The 23265-nt window shown below is 55.6% G+C and overlaps 7 protein-coding genes across 7 annotated transcripts; 4 read left to right on the plus strand and 3 right to left on the minus strand.

Moving 5' to 3' along the window:
- Positions 1 to 368: 368 nt before the first annotated feature.
- On the minus strand, positions 369 to 1967 carry LTR77_001662 (uncharacterized protein; the record flags this gene model as incomplete). Its single annotated transcript, XM_064798923.1, has 3 exons — positions 369 to 684; positions 1030 to 1069; positions 1124 to 1967. The coding sequence occupies 3 exons, from the start codon at positions 1965 to 1967 to the stop codon at positions 369 to 371; spliced, it is 1200 nt and encodes a 399-aa protein (XP_064663250.1).
- Positions 1968 to 3066: 1099 nt separating this feature from the next.
- HEM15_2 (ferrochelatase hem15) lies at positions 3067 to 4383 on the plus strand (the record flags this gene model as incomplete). The annotated part of the gene is made up of 1 exon (XM_064798924.1): positions 3067 to 4383. One exon carries the CDS (start codon positions 3067 to 3069, stop codon positions 4381 to 4383), a length of 1317 nt encoding a protein of 438 aa, XP_064663251.1.
- A 668-nt stretch (positions 4384 to 5051) lies between these two features.
- Positions 5052 to 6966, plus strand: LTR77_001664 (uncharacterized protein; the record flags this gene model as incomplete). The annotated part of the gene is made up of 2 exons (XM_064798925.1): positions 5052 to 6744; positions 6812 to 6966. The coding sequence occupies 2 exons, from the start codon at positions 5052 to 5054 to the stop codon at positions 6964 to 6966; spliced, it is 1848 nt and encodes a 615-aa protein (XP_064663252.1).
- A 2512-nt stretch (positions 6967 to 9478) lies between these two features.
- On the plus strand, positions 9479 to 13009 carry LTR77_001665 (uncharacterized protein; the record flags this gene model as incomplete). The annotated part of the gene is made up of 2 exons (XM_064798926.1): positions 9479 to 9708; positions 9760 to 13009. 2 exons carry the CDS (start codon positions 9479 to 9481, stop codon positions 13007 to 13009), a joined length of 3480 nt encoding a protein of 1159 aa, XP_064663253.1.
- A 1170-nt stretch (positions 13010 to 14179) lies between these two features.
- LTR77_001666 (uncharacterized protein) lies at positions 14180 to 19992 on the plus strand (the record flags this gene model as incomplete). Its single annotated transcript, XM_064798927.1, has 2 exons — positions 14180 to 19856; positions 19970 to 19992. 2 exons carry the CDS (start codon positions 14180 to 14182, stop codon positions 19990 to 19992), a joined length of 5700 nt encoding a protein of 1899 aa, XP_064663254.1.
- A 250-nt stretch (positions 19993 to 20242) lies between these two features.
- On the minus strand, positions 20243 to 20621 carry LTR77_001667 (uncharacterized protein; the record flags this gene model as incomplete). The annotated part of the gene is made up of 2 exons (XM_064798928.1): positions 20243 to 20404; positions 20460 to 20621. 2 exons carry the CDS (start codon positions 20619 to 20621, stop codon positions 20243 to 20245), a joined length of 324 nt encoding a protein of 107 aa, XP_064663255.1.
- Positions 20622 to 21299: 678 nt separating this feature from the next.
- LTR77_001668 (uncharacterized protein) lies at positions 21300 to 22655 on the minus strand (the record flags this gene model as incomplete). Its single annotated transcript, XM_064798929.1, has 1 exon — positions 21300 to 22655. The coding sequence occupies one exon, from the start codon at positions 22653 to 22655 to the stop codon at positions 21300 to 21302; it is 1356 nt and encodes a 451-aa protein (XP_064663256.1).
- Positions 22656 to 23265: the final 610 nt, after the last annotated feature.

A 23265-nucleotide genomic window follows, 5' to 3' on the forward strand; every position in this document is an offset into this window, starting at 1 on the left:
TACTGCTTCTATAAAGGTCATGTTATACTTCACGTCGGAAGAGGGTGCTGAGCAGTGGATCGTTAGCAATAACGATAAGCTTAGAAGTGATGATGTTGATAATACATAGTGCTGTGTCTGCTGCAGGATTGCTTCATCTGAGACATCTCATCTGCCGGGTTCAAGCTGTCACGAGATCAGTCTCAGACCGGCTGACAAAATTCACGATAGCTGCAATGTCCATTGAAGCTCTGTCCCAGTCCATATTGCTACTCTTCGAACCATAAGCGACCACGCCTGTTATGCCTTTTTTCAATCGTGAACCTTTCTCAATCCGGTCTCCTGACTTCTTCGACTCAAGCCGCCACCTTTCTGCCCTCCTCCAATGATCAGGCTTTCCCTGCGCCCTGCCTCTTCTTGCCGGCGTACCTCGAGGGGAAGACGTGTTGGTTCGGGAAAGTCATCTCGATGGCCGCGAAACGATCGTGCAGCTTGATGTCGACCGTCTTGACGTAATCCTGCATGCCGGTCACGTCTTCGCTCTCATGGGTGCCAGCCTGGAGATGTTTGAAGTGAGAGATGATTAACTCGGTGATGAGTACGTCGTAGAGAGGGAGATGCTCGTGAAGGGTGATGAGTGTATGAACGGTGGGCGTGGAGATATTGATCGTTCCCATAGGTATGTGTCTTGCCAGCTTTGCCCGCCTCAGCACCTCGGACAATATAGTTCTCGTAGCGGGTTCCATATAACGAAAGTGATGAGCCTCGCGTCCAGTTAGCAGCTCTTGGTTAGTGGAACAGTATTGCAGTGCAGAAGTGTAATATATGAAGCTGTCATGTGTAGCAAGAGAACGCTCAGAAATACCAACGGAACAGCATTCTCAACCTCTCTCAGGCTCTTTGCTTCCAGTAATTGCTCTTTTCCACAGCGAATGACTTCGTTGAGGTGAGATGACCATCTTCCGTGGTTGAGTTGACCATGCTTAGCAGCTCTTGACATTGAACGCTTTCCACCAAGCCCTCAATACTGGCTCAGCACAAGACGCTTACTGTAAAACCCATTGAATCTCGCCTCGCTCAGTTTTCACCCCTTGCTCCTAGCGGTCGTGGGATCTCTTCGTGTGACGTAAGTCGTGAGCCTCACGGGACGTCTCGATGGCCGCAAAACGAGACCAGAGCACACCATCATCATTGACAGTGCGGACGGAGGCCTTGATTTCGTCGATTTCCGAGCCCTTGTAGCAACCCTTCTTGCCATGCTGAAAGAACGATGTGACTTTACGGGTCACAACCTTGTCGTCGGCGGGAAGGACGTTGGTCAACGCCTTGAATGTGTTCAGGGATGGCTTGTTGACGGACACGTAAGTCATGACCTGCTCGACTGCTTTGTGTGGGGTTGGTCGAATGTCGAGGATGCGAGTGACGTCGTAGACTTCGCAAAGAAAGTGAAAATCAGCTTCGTCATGCTGCATGTTATTGGCGTGAACGGCGCACGGCTCTGGGTGATTGCCGCGCGGAGTGTGCTTCGCGCGCTCCATCCAGTCGAACACGAACTCGAAGGCCTTGAGGGACGGGAATTTGGCGGATTGGGAGTTCCCAACGTGATACACATGGTTGTGTGTGCTCGTGACGTCGGTATTGGTGACCGTTCCCGCCGGGCTGACCGAACTGCTTTGCGCGCCTTCAGGGCTCTTCTCAGCTTCCGTGGTTTCGATCGAGCCGTCACCGGGCAAAGCATTCCGGGTGTTCTCCTTGATGATGATAGTTGCGCGTGGGAATTGTGCCGCAGCTGCTTGCGAGAAACGGGTGAGGGTGTCGAGGCCCATCTCGCGGACGGTTCTGCTGTTGATGACGATAGTCACCACCTCTCTAGCCCTCACCCCTGAATTACGAGCCTCATTTGTGGTGTGCTGGGCGTGAGCGCCATTGCCGCCTGCGTACTTCTTGCCGATCTTGACTGGCGGGCTGTCTTTGGCGTGTAGGGCCATTGTGGGGGTGGTAGAACGTGGCCTGATGTTGAGCGAAGGGAGTCGGTAGACTGTATCGTAAGTGCAGGAAGTTAGTGTATGTGTTGAGATGGCGGAGTGTCTGAACGAGGAGCTTTTGCAGCTGTGGCGAAGAAAGAAGTCAGGAGGTTTGAGGAAGAGGAGGTGTATTATATACAGACACCGAGGGGGCTCAGCCACCCGACAATAGACTCGTTGAAACGGCTATAGGTATTGTGAGCAGAAAGATGCGATTCACCTGATTCTTTTGACCAATGGCAAGCGTTTGCCGCACCACAAACGGTAATCATTGACTTGCCTTCACTTGCCTTGACGGAGCGTGCCAATAAAGAGACGCGCACAGATCAACATGGTTCGAGCGCTGCAGCTGATTGAGGGTGGCTTGCTGGCATTGTGCCGGTCCGTCGACCATTCACTCAGGGTGCAGGGCGAGTCCTGATTATGTGGGCTGCATATGATCTGGCAAGCGTGGTGTGGGTTTGCATGCCCACCTGGGAAAGGAGGTCCTTCTTGCAAGCACGTTCTGATAGACTGGCAAGCTGTTTGCTGTCCGCAGACTGGTGTTCAGTGTCACAAGGCAATGGTCCCAACGGTATGGAAAATCCGGCCTTCAGCAGGTAGTATCTGCCATGTTCGCGACTCCTTCTGCGTGGCTTGCCGGGTGACAGACTGGGAACAGCCATTGCAGTAGTCCAGTCAGGTCTGGGTCGCGGTCCATGATCAAGACGGCGGTTTGCTGTGCCATTGGGAGCGGCTGCCACGTATCCGAGCACAAAGAGTCCGTCACGGACTCGGTCGCACTGCAGCTATACCAGCACTTCTCGATCCTGTATCGTCATGTTATTCCTTCCTCCGGTCCGTGGATAATACATCTCAATGGAGGTAACGATGTGGTGAGAGGTGGAAGCAGAGTCGAGCACGATTTCAAGGAGTGAAGTCGGCCCAGCCAATCACAGCATTCGGACTTCTTCGCGTCATCAGCTTGAACTTTCCGCGACATCTGACCGCGGTGCTCAGATGCAGCAGACACTTTGTTCTCTCTGACTACCTCCGTTCTTCGAAGAACAACACACTGCTCATCATGAGCGTTCACCGTCCCCTACAGCAGCTCGCCAAGCGCGCAACGACATCCCAATGCCTCAATTTCCAACAGAAAGCTCACCACAAACCGCGGATATGGCAACCCCAAGACCGCCAGATGGCCACAGTAATACCGCCCGTCACGCAAGATTCGACAAGCTCGAAAGGTCCTACAGCAATGGTCTTCATGAACATGGGCGGTCCAGCAACTACAGACGAAGTGGGCGACTTCCTCTCCCGCCTCTTCGCTGACGGCGACCTAATACCCCTCGGCGCTCTGCAAAACTACCTTGGCCCGTTGATTAGCAGAAGAAGAACGCCGAAGATCAAGAAGCAATATGCAGACATTGGGGGCGGCAGCCCCATACGGAAGTGGAGCGAGTATCAAGCGTCAGAGATGTGCAAGATTCTGGACAAGACGAATCCGGAGACGGCGCCTCACAAGCCGTACGTGGCGTTTCGATATGCGAATCCCTTGACGGAGGAGATGTATACTCAATTACTGGAGGACGGGTTTGGGAAGGGGAAGGGTGGGAGAGCGGTGGCGTTCACACAGTACCCGCAGTATTCGTGCAGTACGACGGGGAGCTCGCTGAACGAGCTGTGGAAGTGGAGGCAAAGAATGGAGTCACCAACGCGGAACCCGAATCTTTCTGCTGCCGAGGCGGAGGGCTCGATATTGTGGAGTGTGATTGATCGGTGGCCGACGCATCCTGGACTGGTGGATGCTTTCGCGGAGAACATCACCAAGCAGCTCGAGTCGTATCCGGAGGACGTGCGTGATAGTGTGGTGCTGCTGTTCAGCGCACACAGTCTGCCTATGAGCGTGGTGAACCGCGGCGACCCCTACCCTGCTGAGGTGGCGGCGACAGTATGGGCGGTACAACAACGACTTGGTTTCAAGAACCCATACAGACTGGTCTGGCAATCGCAAGTCGGACCCTCGGCATGGTTGGGCGCACAAACCTCGGACACGGTGAACAACTTCGTCAAAGCAGGTCAAAAGGATCTCGTACTCATCCCTATTGCTTTCACAAGCGACCACATCGAGACGCTGTACGAGATTGACCAGGAAGTCATCCACGAAGCCAACGAACTCGGCGCAGACGGTCGAGTACGGAGAGCAGAGAGCTTGAACGGCAGCCCGACCTTCATCAATGCGCTGGCGAATATTGCAGGTACGCATCTGAACAACGGCGAGATCTGCAGCAGGCAGATGGGGTTGAGGTGTCCTGGATGTGTGAATGAGAGATGTCTGGCGCAGAAGAAGTTCTTCATGGGTCAGGGGCAGCAGGCGAACACTGCTACCACGCTGTAATGGTGCGACTACGTAGAGAGCTTGGAGGCGACTTCATGTATTTTATAGTGTATATACTTGCCCCACATTGCCAGCGGCCACTTCTTCAATGGACTGACAAAACTGATAAGATCTCTTGATCGATTCAAGCTCAACCCGGTGTGTCGGACAGATCGTGGCGCCGCCTCCGTGCATGAGATCGCAGATCTAAAATAACCACCTTCAATGACGTCTACTCGAGATAGAGCCGCATCAGAAATACGGCGCACTCGCGACAGCTTGGAGGAACCGCATAATACATTCTCGGGTCGTTGAATTGGAGAGTGTCCGATTCGTTGTCGGAGAGCTTGACCGTGTGCCGTTCCTTTGGAGTGTTGTTGTCCAAGTTGTCCGATCAAGGGGGCTTTTGGGAGGATTACCAACCACTTCGGCCTTATCTCTCTCTACAGCTTCTCTTCTTTTTACATTATCATCCAGGCGACTGGAGCATTCGAGCCTCGTATCCTGAAGAGTGGGCGGACCTTGCCAATTCGGCAGGACACAAAACCGCATTGTTAGACGCGCGCTGGTGATGGTGCGATAGTTGGGCATTGGGATAGCTATCTCTACTGGACGGCATCGATTCGATCTCTCGCAGACAACTTACACCTCGACATTCATTGATATAGTGCTTCGGCGCACAAGCAAGCATGGATCATTCAGATGCGATAGAAGCAGAAGTGGAGCTGGAGGCAGAGGCATTGGACAGGGAGTCAAGAGGCAATGGAGATGCCAGGAGGAGAAAGACAGCCAGAGCTGCAAAGGGAGATATCGAGATACCATCATCGGACGACGGAGAGCAGGAGGCAGGCGAGTCGTCACCATTGCTTGCTCGTGATGAGGAAGACTACGAACCAGAGCAATGGCATGGCATGGACGACTTTGCGAACGTGGCATGGTACAGGCGGCCGAACATCTTGTGGGTACTCGCGCCCTTCTTTCTGATGGCGTGCGCGTTTGGAGGAGCCATTACGCCCAAGATCAATCTTATCCTGGAATTGGTATGTCAGCGATACATATCCGATCAACAGGCTCTCAATCCAGGGTTCACGATGGCACCCGTTGACTTCAACGGCGGAACGAATGGCCAATGCCGGATCCCAGAAGTACAAGAGGCAGTCGCCAAATTCACGCTCTTGGGAGGTCTGCTCCTCGGCGTCGTCTCCGCCGTCACGAGTCCAAAGCTGGGCGCGCTTTCAGATCGTTATGGACGGAAACCGATTCTCGTCGTCACGAGCGTGGGCACCATCTGCGGCGAAATCATCACCATCCTCGCCGCCACCTACCCTGAGAGCTTCCCTGTCAACCTCCTCCTGGTAGGCTACGCCATCGACGGCCTCACCGGCAGCTTCATCGTCGCAATGGCCATCGCCAACGCCTACGCCACCGACTGCACACCCCCTGCCCACCGCAACGTCGCCTTCGGCTACTTTCACGGCGCCCTCTTCAGCGGCATCGCAATCGGACCCGTCGTCGCCGGCTATATCGTCAAGAAGACCGGGCAGATCGTGATAGTCTTCTACATCCTGCTCGCCGTGCACCTATTCTTCGTCCTCTTCATCTCGCTCCTCGTCCCCGAATCCCTGTCCAAGAAACGCCAGCTGGAAAACCGCGAAAGGCACGACCAAGACACGGCCCGCTACGGCGTCGCCAACGACTGGAGCTCCTCCCTCCGCAGCCTCAACATCCTCACGCCACTCAAAGTCCTCTGGCCCACCGGCCCTGGCACGAGCGCCGCTTTACGATGGAACCTCTTCACCCTCGCCGCGGTCGACACGATCATCTTCGGCGTCGCGATGGGGAGTATCAGCATCATCATCATTTACACCAACTACATGTTCGGCTGGGAGTCTTTTGAATCCGGACGTTTCATGACGATCGTCAACTCTTCACGCGTGATATGCTTATTGCTCATCCTCCCCGCCCTGACACGGTATGTCCGCGGTCCTCCGGGGGCTGCCAAAACGCAGAAGAACCGCGGATGCGATAGCTTCGACCTCTTCGTCATCCGCATCTCCGTCTTCTTCGACACCCTCGGATACGTGGGCTACACGCTCTCCAGAACCGGGCCGATGATGATTCTCTCCGGTGCCACGGCGGCGATAGGCGGCATCGGGTCCCCGACGCTGCAGAGTTCCATGACGAAGCATGTCCCCGCCGACCAAACGGGCCAGCTCCTCGGAGCGTCGGGCCTCCTGCATGCGTTGGCGCGGGTGGTGGCGCCGACGGTCTTTAGCGCGATTTACGCGGGCACGGTCAAGACGTTCCCGCAGACGGTTTTTGTGTGTTTGGCGGCGACGTTTGGGGTGGCCTTTGGGGTTAGTTGGTTCTTGAGGACAGGGGGTGAGTTCGCTTCTATTTCATCTGTTGAGCAGGGATGAGGCTGGAGCGGTGCTAATGGTGATGGCAGTGTATTTCGACGAAGAGAAAGCTGCGCAAGCGGCTGACGAACCTGCCGCTTCTGTGCATACGAATGAGGGCAGCGGACGAATACCGATTGTTTCGTCTGTGATGGCGATGTTTGGCGCTATTGCGGCTTGGGTTGGCATTTCTGGGGGTTCGTAGCGATGTTTCGATGTGTCGAGCACATAAATATGCATGGCGAGGTTCGGGTTCTAGAGCTATGTACGTATCTGGTGTCGCGAGACGTCGATGCCATGTGGGATGAGAATGTACAGCAGGACAATGCCACCTATGACCGTTTTGAGGAATGGGACTGCACATCTGCTGTTAGTGATTGTTCGAGGACGTCGATGTGCCTCCTCAGCTCTCCCGCGGCCGATTCAAAACCTGCACAACCACCTTCGCCAACGACGTACTCTCCTCATCCTCCGCCACCCTCGGGAAGAAATGCCCTATCTTATCCTCATCACACCGCAACGCGTGCTGTCGCAACATCGTCCGGAACTCGATAGTATCATCTGGACTCACGCTAGGGGCGTGCCGAAAAAACTCGAGGACGTTTCGCTCGCTGACGTCCTGCCATGTGCCACTTTTGACGGGCCAGTGGACGCCGTTTTTGACGCTCTCGTCGAGGGTGGATGTGTTGAAGGGGGAGACGTCGGTCCAGCCGTGGGTTTGTCTGCTTCATTCTCATGCCCAGCATTCGGACTCGGTTTCCTCTCTTACCGTTGACGAGAACCGCCCCCTCCCTTCATTTGTCGACAACTTCGTTCGCTCGGTCTTGGTGGTTCCTCAGACATAGCACTCGGCCCGTAGGCTTGTAGAGTCTTCCTGAAGTCGGGCGTTGTGATCTAGTCGATCTTCCGAATTCAGCTGAAGTGGTGTTTATGCGGCGGCACCGTTGTGGGAAGGGGTGCGGTTTCTGCATTGTCGGCCATGGGTTTGCGCTTCGCCTCCGCACAAGCAGCAGCCTGCCTAGAGATGTTCGATGTGGAGTCTTTTGAGCTACCGTCTTGGAGGAAGAGAAATTGTGGAGAGAGAAATATGACCTTGAATGGTTTGTAAAGGGACGTAGAGAAGGAACCAGCGGCTTGCCTTATGTTGACCAAGTTTTGTGTATGGGCATCAGGGTAGTGCAGGGTAAGGCACCCTAAATACCAGCATCAGTCACTGCAATGCAGCCTCTGGCGTTTGGGAGCAGGTAAATAAGTCGAAGTAGCAGATCCCACGACTTCGGTCCAGGGAAGCTGTCATACTCCTGCGGCTGGTTGCGTGATCATGTTTCCCCGACGAAAAGAGCGATTGTTGATCGAAGGCATCGTGAGGAGGTGAAGTGCCACCGCCGTCTATGTTAGTAGGCTGGTCAACTCAAAGACGTTGTATGCCACCAGTGTAATGGGTAACGATGAGCTCAATTCGCGGTGCATTGCAGACGTGCCTGGCAATGACACCTGCAATACCTGTATTCCTTCTTCGGAGAGCTGGGACTTAGTCATACTTCCTTGTCTGTGGGCCCGACGCTGGGACTTGAACACCATTCCAATTGTAAGAAAGATTGAACTTTGCACGAAGCATCTAAAGGACCGAGGAACTGGCACTGGGGCATATTGAACTGTTTGATATGGTTTGAGAGTCCTTGAGCGGAAAGTCCTGCGTATCTCAGGGCATGGTACGCTCTTGGCCGACACATCCAGAAGCACGAGGCGGTGATGCGCAGGAACGGCTGCAGCCCTGCGCGCCCGGGAAGGTGGATGGCGGCGGGGAGTGGTCGGGCGTGGAAGCGCTCGGACGACAACGTGTGGTGTTTCAGAGGTGAAGTGCTCAGGGATTCTCGCACTGGCAGCAGCCACTTAAAAGCTGGGGAGGGTGGTTTGAGACGAGCGGCTTCCTGTCAGAGGGCGTGATTCAGGAGAAGTCTGCAGCACTGCTCTTTGCGCTGTAGAGATGCGTGAAGTGGCCAGACCGGCCTTTGATAGTAGATGATGGTAATCGTCCGAGTGCTGACCTTGCGCTGTCGTTCGTCTTGACCACTCAATCCTGCCGAGTTTCAGGGCAGAGTGAAACGCGGGTTAGCGGACGGCACGCCGAAGCTCTCCTCCGCCGACCTATTCTACTCGACAGCGACACCACCACCAGCACCACCACCTCCCTCACCTTCGCCAACGCTCCTTTGTGCCCTCCTTCCATCTTGTCTCTTGGTTTCATCCTTCCATTCTGCCACGCCTTGTCGACGGCCTCGCCGAGCAGCAATCAGCCTCTACCCTGAGCGACCTAATTGTCCAAAGAGCGCACTGGCTGACGCCGCCGCCGCCGACCTTCCAACCTTTGTCCTTCCACCACCACCACCTCTCCAATTCTCCACCATCCTCGGCCCCCTCCGCATCCACATCAGCCGTTGTACCACCAGCAACGGTTTCGGGCGCCTGCGACCATCTTCAACCTTCACGTGCAACAATTCCAACTTTCGAAGTTATACCTCCCGCAACAGCTTGCTCCCAGCACCGACCGCAGAGCAGCTGCCATCATCATCCAAGCGTGAGCTGAGCTCGCCATACCACAACGTCACATGATGAGCTGGGCTTGAAGGAGACACCTCCGCCGCACAATCTGATCGTTGCACGGTCTACCACACTCCTTTCCACCACCGCATTTCCTCTCGACAACCTAATTCGTAATGGCGCCATCCACCCGCCCCGACTACAAAATCAACCTTGACGGACTCGGCTCTTTGAACATGAACCAGCAGCGTTCCGCTCACACCTCGGCCACCAACAGCCCGATCGAAGCACCTGCCGGTTCAGGTCTGAGGTATCCGTTGGGCAACGGCAGTGCTCAGGCAGGGCCTGGGCGTGCCGGTGCCGGCTCTCCTTCGAAAGAGTTTGGGAGTCGACTGTTTCCTAAGAGGTAGGCGGAATGAATAGACCTCGGGTTGGTAACACACTAACAAGTATACAGAGCCCGCGAAATCCAAGCTCAAGAAGGCCTGTCTCCATCGGTATGGGGGCCACCCACTACCGGCAGCGGTCACTCGACACCACTGCGAGAGTCGATTCCAGAGTCACCCAACCGTGACAGCTTTCCAGACTACAACGAAGGGCAGGCTACTGCAGGCTCGACCACGACCGATCCGCCAAATGCCACTCGCCGTGCCCGTGCTGGTACTGTGCCTTCACGCATACCTTCCTCAAGTGGTCTGAACGGCTCCAGTACATCGCTATATTCGAAATCGAATCGAGCGACCCCGTCTACCAGCCCGTACGGAGCAAACACACCCACCTCCTTTGACCCGCAAAACTTGAACGGGACGACTGCAAGCAATGCGGCGCTCCTTTCACGATTAAGAGCAGGGTCAATGCCACAGCGGAACAGCTACTTGGGCGCCTCCAATCCGTTCGGCAACTCGTTGTTTGCGAGCAACTGGCTCGCTGGAAGAGAAAGGGCTAGCACCCTACAAAGCATCAGATCATCGGACGCGCCATCATCACCCCGAGACTCCCCTGCCGATAACCATGTCAGGACTTTGGACTATCTGGGCTTAGTGGATACTCCGACGAACCAGAACAGATCGGATCAGATGATCGGTCAAGCGAATGGCGTGTCCATCGCAGACCTCGCAGCTTTGAACGCAATGAACAGCAAGAATATGGCCAACCGCTTTAGGTCGTACTCCGTCAATGCAAAAGAGAAGTATGCGGATGGAGACGATGCGGACATGGACCAGTACGAGCAGGCCGGCATGTATTCGGGCCAAATGACACCATCCGCAGAACAAGCAGCTGCCATCAACGAGGCCGTCCGGCAACACAATCTGGAGGTGCAAGCCTTCGCCAACTTTGCGAGCGCCAATAGACCTAGAGCTCGTACTGCTGGCGTGCTTGATTCACCTTCATCACGTGTGCTTAGGAACTACATGCCGCAACCGTCGAGGCTTGACAGCAGTATGACTGCTGCAGACCTACAGAGCAATGATGGCTCCGACTTCAACGGTCTGTCGAGTGCAGTGCAGAATATGCACCTCAACACACAGCCTTCCTTTGTCGGCCTGGATGCGAACATGGAAAGCGCAACTCGATCACTCTGGCTTGGCAACATCCCATCGTCGACCACGATATCGACATTGGAAAGCGTGTTCGTACAGTTTGGACCTGTCGAGTCTGTGAGAGTGTTGACACACAAGAGCTGTGGTTTTGTCAACTTCAAGAATGTCGAAAGCGCTGTGATTGCGAAAGCACAATGCAACGGCAAGGAGTTGCTCCCAGGCAGCGGCCCGGTCAGGATCGGATACGCAAAGGAGCAGAGTGCTTCGAACACACCAGGACCCAACGGTGCCTATCCATCACCAAGCCCGGATCCGTTTGTCTCAAAGAACCGCAACGATGGTTCGGCGGCATTTGGCGGAGCAGATCGAGGCGGCAACATCAATGCAGCGACCAGAGATGCCGCGCTGGTGAAGCCGAACCTCCTAGAGCTCAAAGATGAAGTGCGGAGCATCGTCCAACAGTTCGGTGCCACGCCAGAAGACCAGATGAGGATCATTTCGAACCTCGAGAACGCTATGAGCTTCCACGACTACCAGACGGAAATTCCACCGATTCCTGAGTCCAGCCACAACCGCGTGCACGATGCACCTCGTCTTCGTGAGATCCGGAAGCGCATCGACAACAATTCGTGCAGCCCGATGGAGATTGAAAGCATCGCTCAGGACATGCTGCCGGAGATCGCTGAGCTTTCATCCGACTACCTTGGCAACACCGTCGTGCAGAAATTATTCGAGAACTGCTCCGAGGACTTGAAGGTGGCGATGCTCCAGCAGATCGCACCCCATCTCGCCGAGATTGGCGTGCACAAGAACGGCACCTGGGCTGCACAGAAGATCATTGACGTTGCGCGCTCTTCCACGCAGATGCACCTGATCGTTGACGCTCTGCGACCGCACGCTGTCAACCTGTTCCTTGATCAGTACGGCAACTACGTCATCCAGTGTTGCTTGCGCTTCCAGGCTCCGGCACATGGTTTCATCTTCGACACCATGATCAACCAGCTGTGGGAGGTAGCGCAAGGCCGGTTCGGTGCGCGTGCTGTGCGTGCGTGTCTGGAGAGCCACTTTGCGACCAATGACCAGAAGAGGCTCATGGCTGCTGCGATTGCTCTGCACAGTGTACAGCTGGCCACAAACTCGAATGGTGCGCTGCTGTTGACGTGGTTCTTGGATACCTGCACGTTCCCTCGCAGGCGGTCGGTGCTGGCTCCTCGATTGATCCCGCATCTGGTCCATCTTTGCACCCACAAGGTCGCGTACCTGACTGTCCTGAAGATTGTCAATCAGCGCAATGAACCCGATGCTCGTGACAGCATCCTCAGAGCACTGTTCTTCGACGATCAGACACTAAACGACATTGTCAGCGAGCCGACGTGCGGCGCAACGCTCATCTTCAAGGTCCTCACAACTCCTTTCCTGGACAATAGCCTCCGCCCAGAATGTCTGGAAAACGTCCGCAACGTCCTCCTCCGCATCAAAGCCCAGCCCAACCAAGGCTACAAGCGCCTCATGGACGAAGTCGGCCTCTCCACCCGCCACAACGGCACTCCACCCATCAACGACTCCCGCGGCAACTCCAAGACGCGCCAAGGCAGCAACAACAACCAGCTTCCCCACCTCGACACCAACGCCAACACCTACGGCCGCTCCCCCTACACCGGTGGCACCCCGCAACAGCAATTCGACCACCACGCCATGCAACGCAACGTCAGCATGGACTCCTCCACCTACCCCGGGGAAGCCTACGCCAACAACGGCCTCGTCACCCCGCAATACACCCATTCGCCTGCGATGTCGCACACGAACATCTCCCCCATGAACCCGCAGCAACTGCAGTACCAGCAAGCCCTCCTCGCGCAAGCGCAAGCACAGATGCCGAGACCGGCCCCGGGGGCGTACTACGGCAGTCCGAACGGGATGGCGTACGCGCCGCAGTCCCAACCGCCGCTCGATCCTTATCGCAATGGAAGTCCGATGATGCCGCCCGGGATCGGGTATCAGCCGCATGGTTTCGGCCAGATGGGCATGGGGATGGGGTCGTATGGGGGTTATCCGCAGATGCCTCCTCCGGGCCAGATGCCGGGGTATTTTCCGCAGGGACAGGGGATGCAGCAGGGGATGCAGCAACAGCAAGGGGGGCAGGGAAGGAGGGGGAGGGTGAGTTGATTCTTTTTCTTTTTCTGGTGGAGGTTGTAGGGTGGGATGGCGATACGGTGCTAATGGGTTATTGCAGAGATGAGAGCGCATTTCAAATGTAACTCCTTCGAGCCGAGATTTGCCACGACGACGACGACAACAATCATATCATCATCTCATCTGGAGACCACAGGAGGAAAAACGGAGACCAAAGGTAAGCTTGTGCGTTGGCGCGTCATCGCTCGTTGGCGGTTGCATGTGCATGGCAGGCGGACAGGCGTGCAGGAAGAACAGGAAGGTCAGGAAGATCAGGCAGTGGTTTTAGCGCGACTGGGCATGGTACGGGCGTAGCAGGAACGGATTGGCGCTCGCTTTCTGGAGCACGCGGCGCGGGACTTTGGGCTCTCTGGGCGTTCATCCTCGCACATCATACCCAGGTGGTTCGGGTTCGGGGGTGCTGTATACCCGTACGTACGGGAGCTTCTTGGGATCGGACGCTTCGTCACGGAGAAGGATTGTCCTTTGGGCAGAAGTCAGATGCAGGCGCGGGAATGGTGTTCAGGGTGAAGGAAGGGATGGCACGATGGGAGGGACGTGTGTACAGCGTACGGTAGCGTAGCGTATGTAGGCTTCTTTCTTGTGTGTATTTTGTTCTGTGTGTTCCATCTGACTTTTCCCATAGGTTGAAAGGATTCGGGTTATGTGGTGATGCCCCTGAGTCGCGTGGTGTAGAGATCTTGCATGACTAGCGTCGGCAAGGCGTGGAGATCTGAGATCATGGAACGGCCCCGAGGCCGATAAATGCACGATGAGATGAGAGCTTTCCATGATGCTTAGGGCTCCGAGGACTGCTGTCAATCACATGCATTACGACAGTGTGGGTTTGGCTTTGAGTTACTTACTGTTTGGTTTTTTTCATAGGAGAATGTTTCGTGTTTGACATCGACTCGGTAGTTAATCTATATCCTTGTGCGAATCTGAAGCACTGCCGACATCTGGACCTCTGGCTGGAGTGCTTGACGAGATTGCATTGAGACTCGGGGCAGGGATACGTTGCTTCTCTTCTTCTTACTATTGTATAGTCTTGTTACTACTCGCCAGGCCTTCTGGACACATTAACTCGAGTCCCACGAGCCTTGAAGCACTCACCACTCAGCCCAACTTATGGATCGATGACCCCATCCACATCCCTTCGACACAATGGACTCCATGACCCCTTCCCCCTCACCCACCCCCTCACGCCCTCAAACCGCCCAATCCGACACCTCCCACACCACCTTCGCCTCCGCGCCCTCCTCCCCCACCGCCACCACCAACAGCTCCTCCCAGCGGGGTTTAGTGGACCAAATCGACCACATTAAAACTCTCATCACCCGCCTCCCGAACGCCGCTCCGGCCAGGCAGCCGGAAGTCATCACCGCCCAGCTCTTCCGTAGTAGAAGGAGTAACTCGCATGATCCGGGCGGGGTGGGACATGTGCTGCAGGTGCTTGAGGGGTTGCGGAGGAGGGTGAGGGTGGAGTTGGGTCCGAGGGGGAGTGAGGAGGATCCGGATAGTGATGCTGAGAGCGAGGGGGATGGTGGGGAAGAGGATGAGGTGGATGAGGTGGAGAGGGTTAGGGGGGTGTTGGAAAGGAGGGTGGAGGGGTTGATTGGGGAGAAGGAGGGGTTGGGGGAGGAGTTGGAGGGGCTGAGGGAGGAGAGGGATGAACTTGGGCGGAGGGTTGAGGAGGCTGAGGGGAAGGCTGAAGAGACGAGAGGGGTCTTGGAGTCCGTGAGGCGGGAGATGGAGGAGTTGAAGGAGGGGAGGGAGAGGGATGAGGCGAGGAGTAAGGAGATGGAGAGGCAGTTGGAGGGGTTGAGGAGGGGGAAGGAGAATGGTGATGCTAGTAGACGGCAGTTGGAGGGTGAGCTCAAGGAGGAGAAGAGTGGGAGGGAGCGGTCGGAGAAGCGTGCGCAAGAGTTGGAGAAGCAGGTACAGGAGGTTGAGACGCAGAGAGAGGCTTCTCAGATAAGTACTCGGGATGTACAGTCACAGCTGAGCGTGTTGCAGCAATTGAAAGCCGAGGCAGAAGCCCTGCACGCGAGGAATGAAGAGAAAATCAAAGGTCTGGAGGAGAGCAAGGCGATCTCTGGTCAGCACATCCAACATATGATCGCAGAGCACAAGCAGGAGGACGAAACGGCAAAGCAGCGTCACGATGAGCTACAGGACCGCTGCACCAAGCTGGAGAAAGAACACAACGAATCGAAGGCGAAGGTCGCGGAGCTCACTAAAGATGCGGTCGATTACGAAAGCCGGAGACGAGAGCTCATCGAGCAGGTCGAGGAGCAGAAGAGGCTGTTGGAGAATGCGAAGAAGGATATTGAGCTGCATGGCAAGGAGCTTGGGCAGTTGCTCGGGGAGCATAAGAAGGTCAAGGCCGATTTTGAGACTGTGAATAAGGAGAAGGATGAGCTAAGAGAGCGGAATGAGGCTCTGGCGGCAGAGAAAGAGAGACAGGCGGAGGAGATGCAGAAGCGGGAACGGGATCTGAAGGCTGAACATGAGGAAGCGATGAAGAGTCTGGAGGCTAGCCTCGGAGCAAAGGTGGATGCTGCGAAGGAGGAGCACGATCGACTTCAGATGAGGCATGATGCTTTTGTCACCGAGAAGGAAAACCAGGCCAAGGAGGCGGAGGAGCGGCGGCAGGAACTCGTTGCTGGCCATGAGGAGGAATTGAAGTCCTTGAATCACGACCTTGTGGGCTTGAAAGGTGTGAAAGAGCAGCATGGCGAGTTACAGGCACGGCACCATGCCTTGGTCGCCGAGAAGGACGCCCAAGCAAAGGCAGCTGAGAAGCAACGTGAAGACCTCATCGCTAGCCACGAAGAGAAACTGCACTCCTTGGACCGCGACCTCGAAAGCCTGAAAGGCGTCAAGGCGGAACATGACGAGCTCGAAGCGAGGCACAATGCTTTGGTCACAGCGAAGGACGACCAGGCGAAGATGGCCGACCAGCAACGTGAAGAGCTCGTCGCCAGCCACGTGGAGAAACTGAAGGCTTTGAATCAGGATCTCGAAGAGGCTCAAGGTGCGCAGAAGCAGCTGGATGAGTTGCAAGCTAGGCATGATGGCTTGTTGGCGGAGAAGGACGGGCAAGCAGCAGAAGCGGAGAGGGAACGGAACGCTCTTATCGCTGAGTACGATGAGAAGTTGAGGACATTGAACAACGATCTCGAGGAGGCGAATGCCGTTAAAAAGCAGTATGATGAGCTTCAGACAAGGCACGAAGCTCTGTTGGCCCGCATTGATGATGAGGGCCAGGATGCGCAGGCTCGCTTGCGTGAAGCAGATATTGAGCATGAGAAGGCGTTGGCGGCTGCAAAAGAAGAGCATGCCAGAGATATCGACGCCATCAGAAAAGAACGAGATGACCTCCAGGCGGAGCGCGACACTGCCCTTTCGGAGAAGCAGGATGAAGTCAGCAAAGCAGAAGCCTCGATTCAAGAGCTCAAGACAGAGCACCAAAGCCATCTGGATTCCACATGCAAAGACTACAACGAGCAAGTATCGTCTCTGAAGAAGGATGTCGAAGAGTTGCAAGCTCGGCATGCTGAGTATGCGAGGGAGTCGGAGAAGCAACTCGCTCGTGTGAACGAAGAGCACGAGAAGGCGATCAAGTCGTTGACCGACGAGCATGAATTGCGGTCACAGCAAGTACAGCAGGATCTGCAAGCTCGGCATGATGAACATGCGAGGGAGTTGGCAAGAAAACTGAGCGATGTCGATGAAGAGCATCGGCGGACTGTGAAGTCGCTGGAGGAGGAGCATGAGTCGCGTTTGAAGCAACAAGGGCAGGAGCTGGAAGATGCAAGGGCAAATCATAGCCGTGAGCTGGAAGATGCAAAGGCAAGCCACAGTCGTGAGTTGGAAGACTTGCGTGGTTCTCATGGAATAGAAGTGAAGTCGCTTCGAGACGCTGCGGAGGAGACCGAGAGAGACAACAAGAAGTCCATTGACGACCTGAAGGCCCAGAATGCAGATCTGGATACTCGTACTGCGGCGCTGCAAGCTGACAATGTCTCCTTGCTTGGCCAGTACACTGACAAGGTGAAGGAGTATGACCAGCTTGTGGAGTCAACAGAGGAGCGTAGCAAGGCATTGGAGCAGCGGATCGGTTCGATCGAACAGCTGGCATCGGAAGCGCAGGCTGCGTTGAACGGCAAAGAAGCAGAGCTGAATGAAATTCTCGCGAAGAAGGACAACGAGCTTGCCGACGCGCTTGGCAATTTGTCCAGCCTGCAGCAGAAGTTGTCCGATCAGTCGTCCGACGTTGCGCGCAAGGAGACCGAACTCGCTGAAATGGCAAAGAGCCACGAGGAGAAAGTCCGCGAGCTCGAAGCAGGGTGGTCGTCGAAAGCTGACGAAGCTAAGAGGCAGCACGATGCCGATAAGAATAGCGCTGCGGAGGCGGCTGATCAAGCTCGCGCCGACCTTCAGAAGCAACTCGAGGATCGTCAATCGGCTGGAGACGCTAGCCTTGCCGCTGCTCGTGATGAGAGTGCAAAGGAGCTCGCAAAGGTTCGGGCGGAGTCGCAGTCACGGCTTGATGATGCTCAGCGAATTCAAAAGGAGAGCCAAGATGCTTCCGAGGCGGCAAGAACAAAGCATGAAAGTGCTATGTCTGAGCTGCGGGATGACCATGAGGCGCGGATCAAGGACATGCAATCTTCCTTCGAGAGTACTCACGAGGAGAGCAAACGTGCTCTGGAAGCACAACTGGCTGCATCGAACGCCAGATCTGTCGACGTCGAAGGCTCCAACGCAAAGCACCAAGCTGAGCTGGCTTCGCTGCGGCAGACGCATGAGGAGTCGGCCAATGAAATGCTGCGCAAGCTGTCTGCGATGGAGGCTCGGCTGGAGAGGACGGGTACAGATCACGCTCAGACTCTGTCAGAGAAGGAGGAACTGGAATACAAAATCTCGCAGCTGAAGTCCAGCCATGACCAGGCACTTTCAAGGCTCGAACAAGAGCACGAAGCATCGCTGACCTCTACCTTCGCCAAATCGGACAGGCAGCTCGAGGAGCGCTTGCACGAGCAGTCGCAGACGCACGAGAGCGAGTTCGATCGCCTACAGGAGAGTCTGAACAGCGAGTTACAGAACTTGCAGATACAGCTAGAGGAAGCTGCCGAGCTGAGGCATACGCAGATGCAGGCTGCCGATGCTGAACGTGAGCGCGCACTTGGCGAGCTCAATGGTAAAGTCTCGGCTGCAGAAGAGACGGCTGTAGCGTTACAGGTACGCCTTGACGCTGAGCTGACCAGTCGTGCGGAAGCCGAGAGGTCGTTGGCTGAGCTTCGAAGGCAAAAATTGGATCAGGACAAGCGGTCTGCCGATGACAGTGATAGCCTATCGCAGCAGCTGGCCGCTTTGCGGATTGAGCGAGATACGTTGGCCAAGCGAGCGGAAGGCGACAAGGACGCTTCTCTGACGAGATCAATAGCGGCTTCAGATGATGCAGCAGACGAAGTGACTGCGTTGAAGCAAAAGCTCGCCTCCATGGAGACCGAGTTGGCGCAGGCACTCAAGTCTGCAAAGACGGATGGAGCTGGTGGGCAGTCTGAGCTTGCGCGGCAGAATGAGTTTCTTGCTAGCCAGCTGGAGGCCATGGTTTCGTCGCGGAGCACGCCTGTTACTCCTGCTGGTGGTCGAAGTGATGCTTCTGCTCAGACGGATTCTGAGAAGGTCGAGGTACCACCTCCAGAACCGCCGCAAGCGGTCCCCCAAGAAGACAAAGTCCTTGTGACTCCTCGGCTACGTCGTACTGCGGGCGGCTCTGATCGTGTCACGGATGGGTCGTTGAAGACACGGTCATTCGAAGACTACCTCCAGCAAGCGAAAGCTGAACTTTCCGAGCTTGGAAGCGTGATCACCCAGAATGAAGCGCTCTTTGCTCGGAAGATTCAGGAGCATGTCGGAGACCTCCAGCGTGCGAAGGATCAGATGGCGTCGGAGTACAAGGACAAATTCGACGCTCTGCTCAAAGAGCGGGAGCGGATGGAGCGCGACGTCTCCACGAAGAGTGCCGAAGAGTTTGCTCGCGAGCGGCAACGGCTGGTTGCAGACTATGGTGCATATCATGACGAGCCAGCAAAACAGGCGGAGGCCATCACTCTCCTGTCGACGCCCAGCCGAACTGCTTTACGGAATGCGGAAGAGAGGCTGGTGTCAGAGTACAACCAGAAAGTCGTCAAGCGCAAGTCTCAGATTGCCTTGAAGCATGCGGCGGACTTCCAGGAGCTCACGCAGGACTACGATCGAAGTCTAGCACAACTTCTCGGAAACCGGAACAAGCTCGAAAGCGATCTATCAGTCGAGCCAGACCGCTTCGAACAAGACTACAGTGAGCTCGAAGTCATGTCCGCCAAGCTTGAGAACGAGAAGCCTGGCAGCAGTGCACCGAGCAGTCCGCGGGTCGAGGAGGTTGTCGCTGGTGCAATCGAGCAGGCGGTCAAGATACCTGATGCTGGAAAGCCGACTCTAATCAACGTACAAAAATCTCAACTGCCAAAGCGATCTTTTACGAGCACACCACGCACACCGACTTCTATACCGCGGGTCAACCGCCAGCCAAGCGAGACCCAACGTCCCGCCTCAGAGCGTCTACCGCACATCAAGCAGCAATCTCTCATGTCGCCTAAGAGCCCCGCAGAGGATCATCTGGCAAGACGCACACCAAGCAGCGGCCGCGGCTCGCAAAGACTGTCTTCGCCCTTGCTAAGGACTACCGCGGAGCAGGACTTCGGCATCGAGCCGGCCGAGTTCGAGCAGAGGGCTTCACAGCAGTATGGTAAACAACGGACGTCACCCGACATGACGAGGAACAACTTCAGTAAGCAAAGGTCCTTGAGGCATTCGAGCGGGATCATGTATGGTAGTTGGCAGGCGAGGGAATCTTGAGTGAACGTGTGTGGATATGTGTGTGTTGTTGATATTTGCATACAGCGATTGAGCATAGCGAAGCATAGCGAGGCGTTCTTGGGCGTCGAACATGATAGAACAAGAGGTTTCATCCTCATCACAGCTTGCTACCTCCTCCCTCACTGCATCAATCAGCACTCGCTCTGTCTCCTGCTAGCGGTCAACGCCTACCTACGGCAACACCGCTACGCACTCAATCTCGACATCCGTTCCCAACGGAAGTTGTTTCGCCGCCACGCAACTCATAGCTGTCAGCACCATTTGCTGTCACGTCATCCGAGAGAAGTGACTGTCAACTCACGTCCTACAAGGCTTCACCTCCCCAAAATACTGCGTATAAACCTCGTTCATCGCAGCAAAGTCCTTCATATCCGCAATGAAGGCGTTGACCTTGACCACATTATCCATATTTGTGCCAGCGGCTTCGAGGACTGCGGTGAGGTTTTTCATGATTTGGTGCTACAACAGATCAACACGTATCCATAGGTCTGAAGAATTGTGGGACATGAGCTACCGTACGAGCCCCAATATCTCCCTCAACGAGCTTCCCAGTCGTGGGGTCCATGCCAATGCTGCCACTGCAGTAGACGGTGCCATTGGCGACAATAGCCTGGTTGTAGATGCCTTTGAGAGGCGCCGGGGCCTTGTCGGTGAAGATGGCTTGTTTGGCTGGCATGTTGGTACTTAGGTTTTGATATTGAATGATGTAGAAGAAGTGAAATGGTTGATGATGATAACTTTCGAGCTGACATGCGAGGTGAGGTGGAGCTTTCTAACATCTAATAATCCTACGCCGAGCTCGGGCAACTGTTTACGGCCCTCGCGGTCTTTGCGAATAGTACGCAAGTCCGCAGTCATACTAGTGTAATCATGAGTACTGTGTGATGAGGTACTCTAGAGATGCGGCTGGTGTTGAGCAGCGATGCTCTACCCCTAGATCTGGTGTAGTCTTCTCAGCGAAAACTCAGCAACTCTCACAGTCCAACGACGCCCGCAAGAGCTGCATCGCCCAATGTCAAACTAGCCGTTGACTGAATAACATCTCTCTAGCCGAAGCGAGCTGCCTCACCTTACCACTGTCGACGGCCTGGAGCTGGGGCAGCAGGACCCAGGACGTTTTGGTGCGATGGCTTCGCAAGCCTACATCCACGCCTAGTGTCGCATGGCCGGCCTCGAAGCATAGCATTGTTAGGTGTGTAATGTAATGCTGGCAGTATTCAAGATCAGCCGGTAGGGTCGATCGTGCTGTCGAGGGGTTGAGGTACCCTTTCCACTGCATCTCTCCGAGCTTTGACCCCGTTTCAGATGGAATGCTTCCAGTCTCTTCCTAGGTATTTCGTGTCGGTAAAGCCGCTCACCCAGCGACAGCAAAACTCAACAGACTCCCCACCGCCAACCCAGCCACCAACATCAACCCCATAAACCCACCTGCAGCCTCCCTCTCCTCGGGCTCCACCCACTCGCCCGCCCCGATCATGCAGATACTACCCAAATACCCGTTTGATAACCCGAACAGTAGCTGCACCACCACCAAGTAGAAAAAGTCGCTTTCCACCACCGCGCCTTCGCCGCGGATGTTGCAGAGGTGGTAGAGCCCCACCCATGCGACGCGCAGGATGGCTAGGATGAAGACGATCTTGGGCCGATGGACGAGCGAGAGCGTTGGGACGGCTGTGAGGAGGCGGCCGAGGAGGTCGCCGGTGTTCCAGAGGAGGAAGGCGAGGGGGATGAAAGTTGCTGGTTGCGTCAATGCGCCCTGTTGGTCGGCCGGGCGGACGGAGAGGATGCGTTGGGTAAAGACCGGGAAGAACATGGTGACGGCAAAGGTAACAAAGACGCCGCTGGCTAGCCAGAATAGCTTTCGGAAAAGAAGAAGCAATGGAACGGTCTTCTTGTCCTCTTGATCGCTGGCAGCGTCCGATGTAGTATTATCCTGGGTCTTCTCTGGCGTCCGATGTCTCGCCTGCAGAAGCATAAACGCCCCCAGCGTAACCACTGCAATCACCGTCGCCGTCAAAAAGTACGCTCTCGCAGCCGAGGACCTCACAACCGGCTCTCCATCCCCATCCTCTTGCCCCTCCCCACCCTCCCCAACCGACAACACCGAAACAATCTGCGCAACACAAGGCAACACCCCCGCCACCGCCTGCCCGGTCATAATCCCCTGCGTATACCTCGGCTGCCCGAACCCACTCACATACGCAAAAATCCCATTCTGACACAGCCCCGTCGCCAGACTCGTCGCGAGGATCATGCACATCAGAAACGCGAAATAGCCCTTCGCGTCCACGCCGAAACCCGTAGACACAGCGAGAAGCGTGAACGTGACCATGTTGATGAACAACGAAGCGATGATGCGTTTCGGGTACGACGCGCCCGCCTGCATGCGCGTGAGCAGCAGCATCGAACCGAGATTCGTGATGGTGGAGACGGAGACTTCGGCCGCTTGGAAGTTGTTGAGCAGCCAGGGCGAGGGGGCGAAGCGGGTTTGGAAGTAGGGGCCTGCGGCGAGAAACATGTTCCAGGCCCAGAGCATGGAGATGCCGAGGAGGAGGAAGATGGTGTAGTCGATGTAGGAGAAGGCGGGGGAGGGTGGGGGTGGGTGAGAGTCGTGGAGGGCGGAGGAGTCGGCATCTTCGGGGTCGGGGGGAGGGGAGGGGAGGGGCTCGTACGGTTGTTCGGGGTTGAGGAGTCTGCGGAGGCGGTCCATGATGGTGGTTGGTGTCGAGGAGGTGGTGGAAGCGGGAGAGGGAAGCAGCTAGGTATGCTCAAGAATGTAGAAATACGACCGAATAGAAGCTGCCCTCATAGATCCATCATGATGGTCGTTGGTGTTTCGTATGACAGTATCACCAGGAGCTGCATGTGTCGTTCAAGACATCCAGGCACCAGACGACAATCACATGTCACAAGCCGCCGCACGGACGATCTCGGGAAGCCGGGAGGATCTATCCGACACGCATAAGCTTTTCAGCTATTCTTGAAGCCAGACTCCACTCAGCACAACAGATGCACACTGCCGCCGTCACACTGCAATAACGTGATCGCGGCGCACTGCATGTATGTCGTGCATACATCATGGTCCGCCTCCGGTGTCGTATAGGGCTGAGGAAGTCCGTCATCGTATACAGACAGCCGCAAAGTTGCGCAACGATCACTGAAGGCGAAGTTAAGAAAGCTGGTCTCCATGGCGCTTCACGCAACCCATCGGCGCTTCTCCAATGACGCTTCTATACACTGGCCTGACTCTGAGTCGCCTTTCCCTTTCCATGGTTTTGATACATGACGGTGCCAGACCATTTCCGGCACTCATCCTCTAT

Source organism: Saxophila tyrrhenica (assembly GCF_035928015.1).
Source record: "Saxophila tyrrhenica strain CCFEE 5935 chromosome Unknown scaffold_2, whole genome shotgun sequence".
In the NCBI taxonomy this organism is placed as follows: domain Eukaryota; kingdom Fungi; phylum Ascomycota; class Dothideomycetes; order Mycosphaerellales; family Extremaceae; genus Saxophila; species Saxophila tyrrhenica.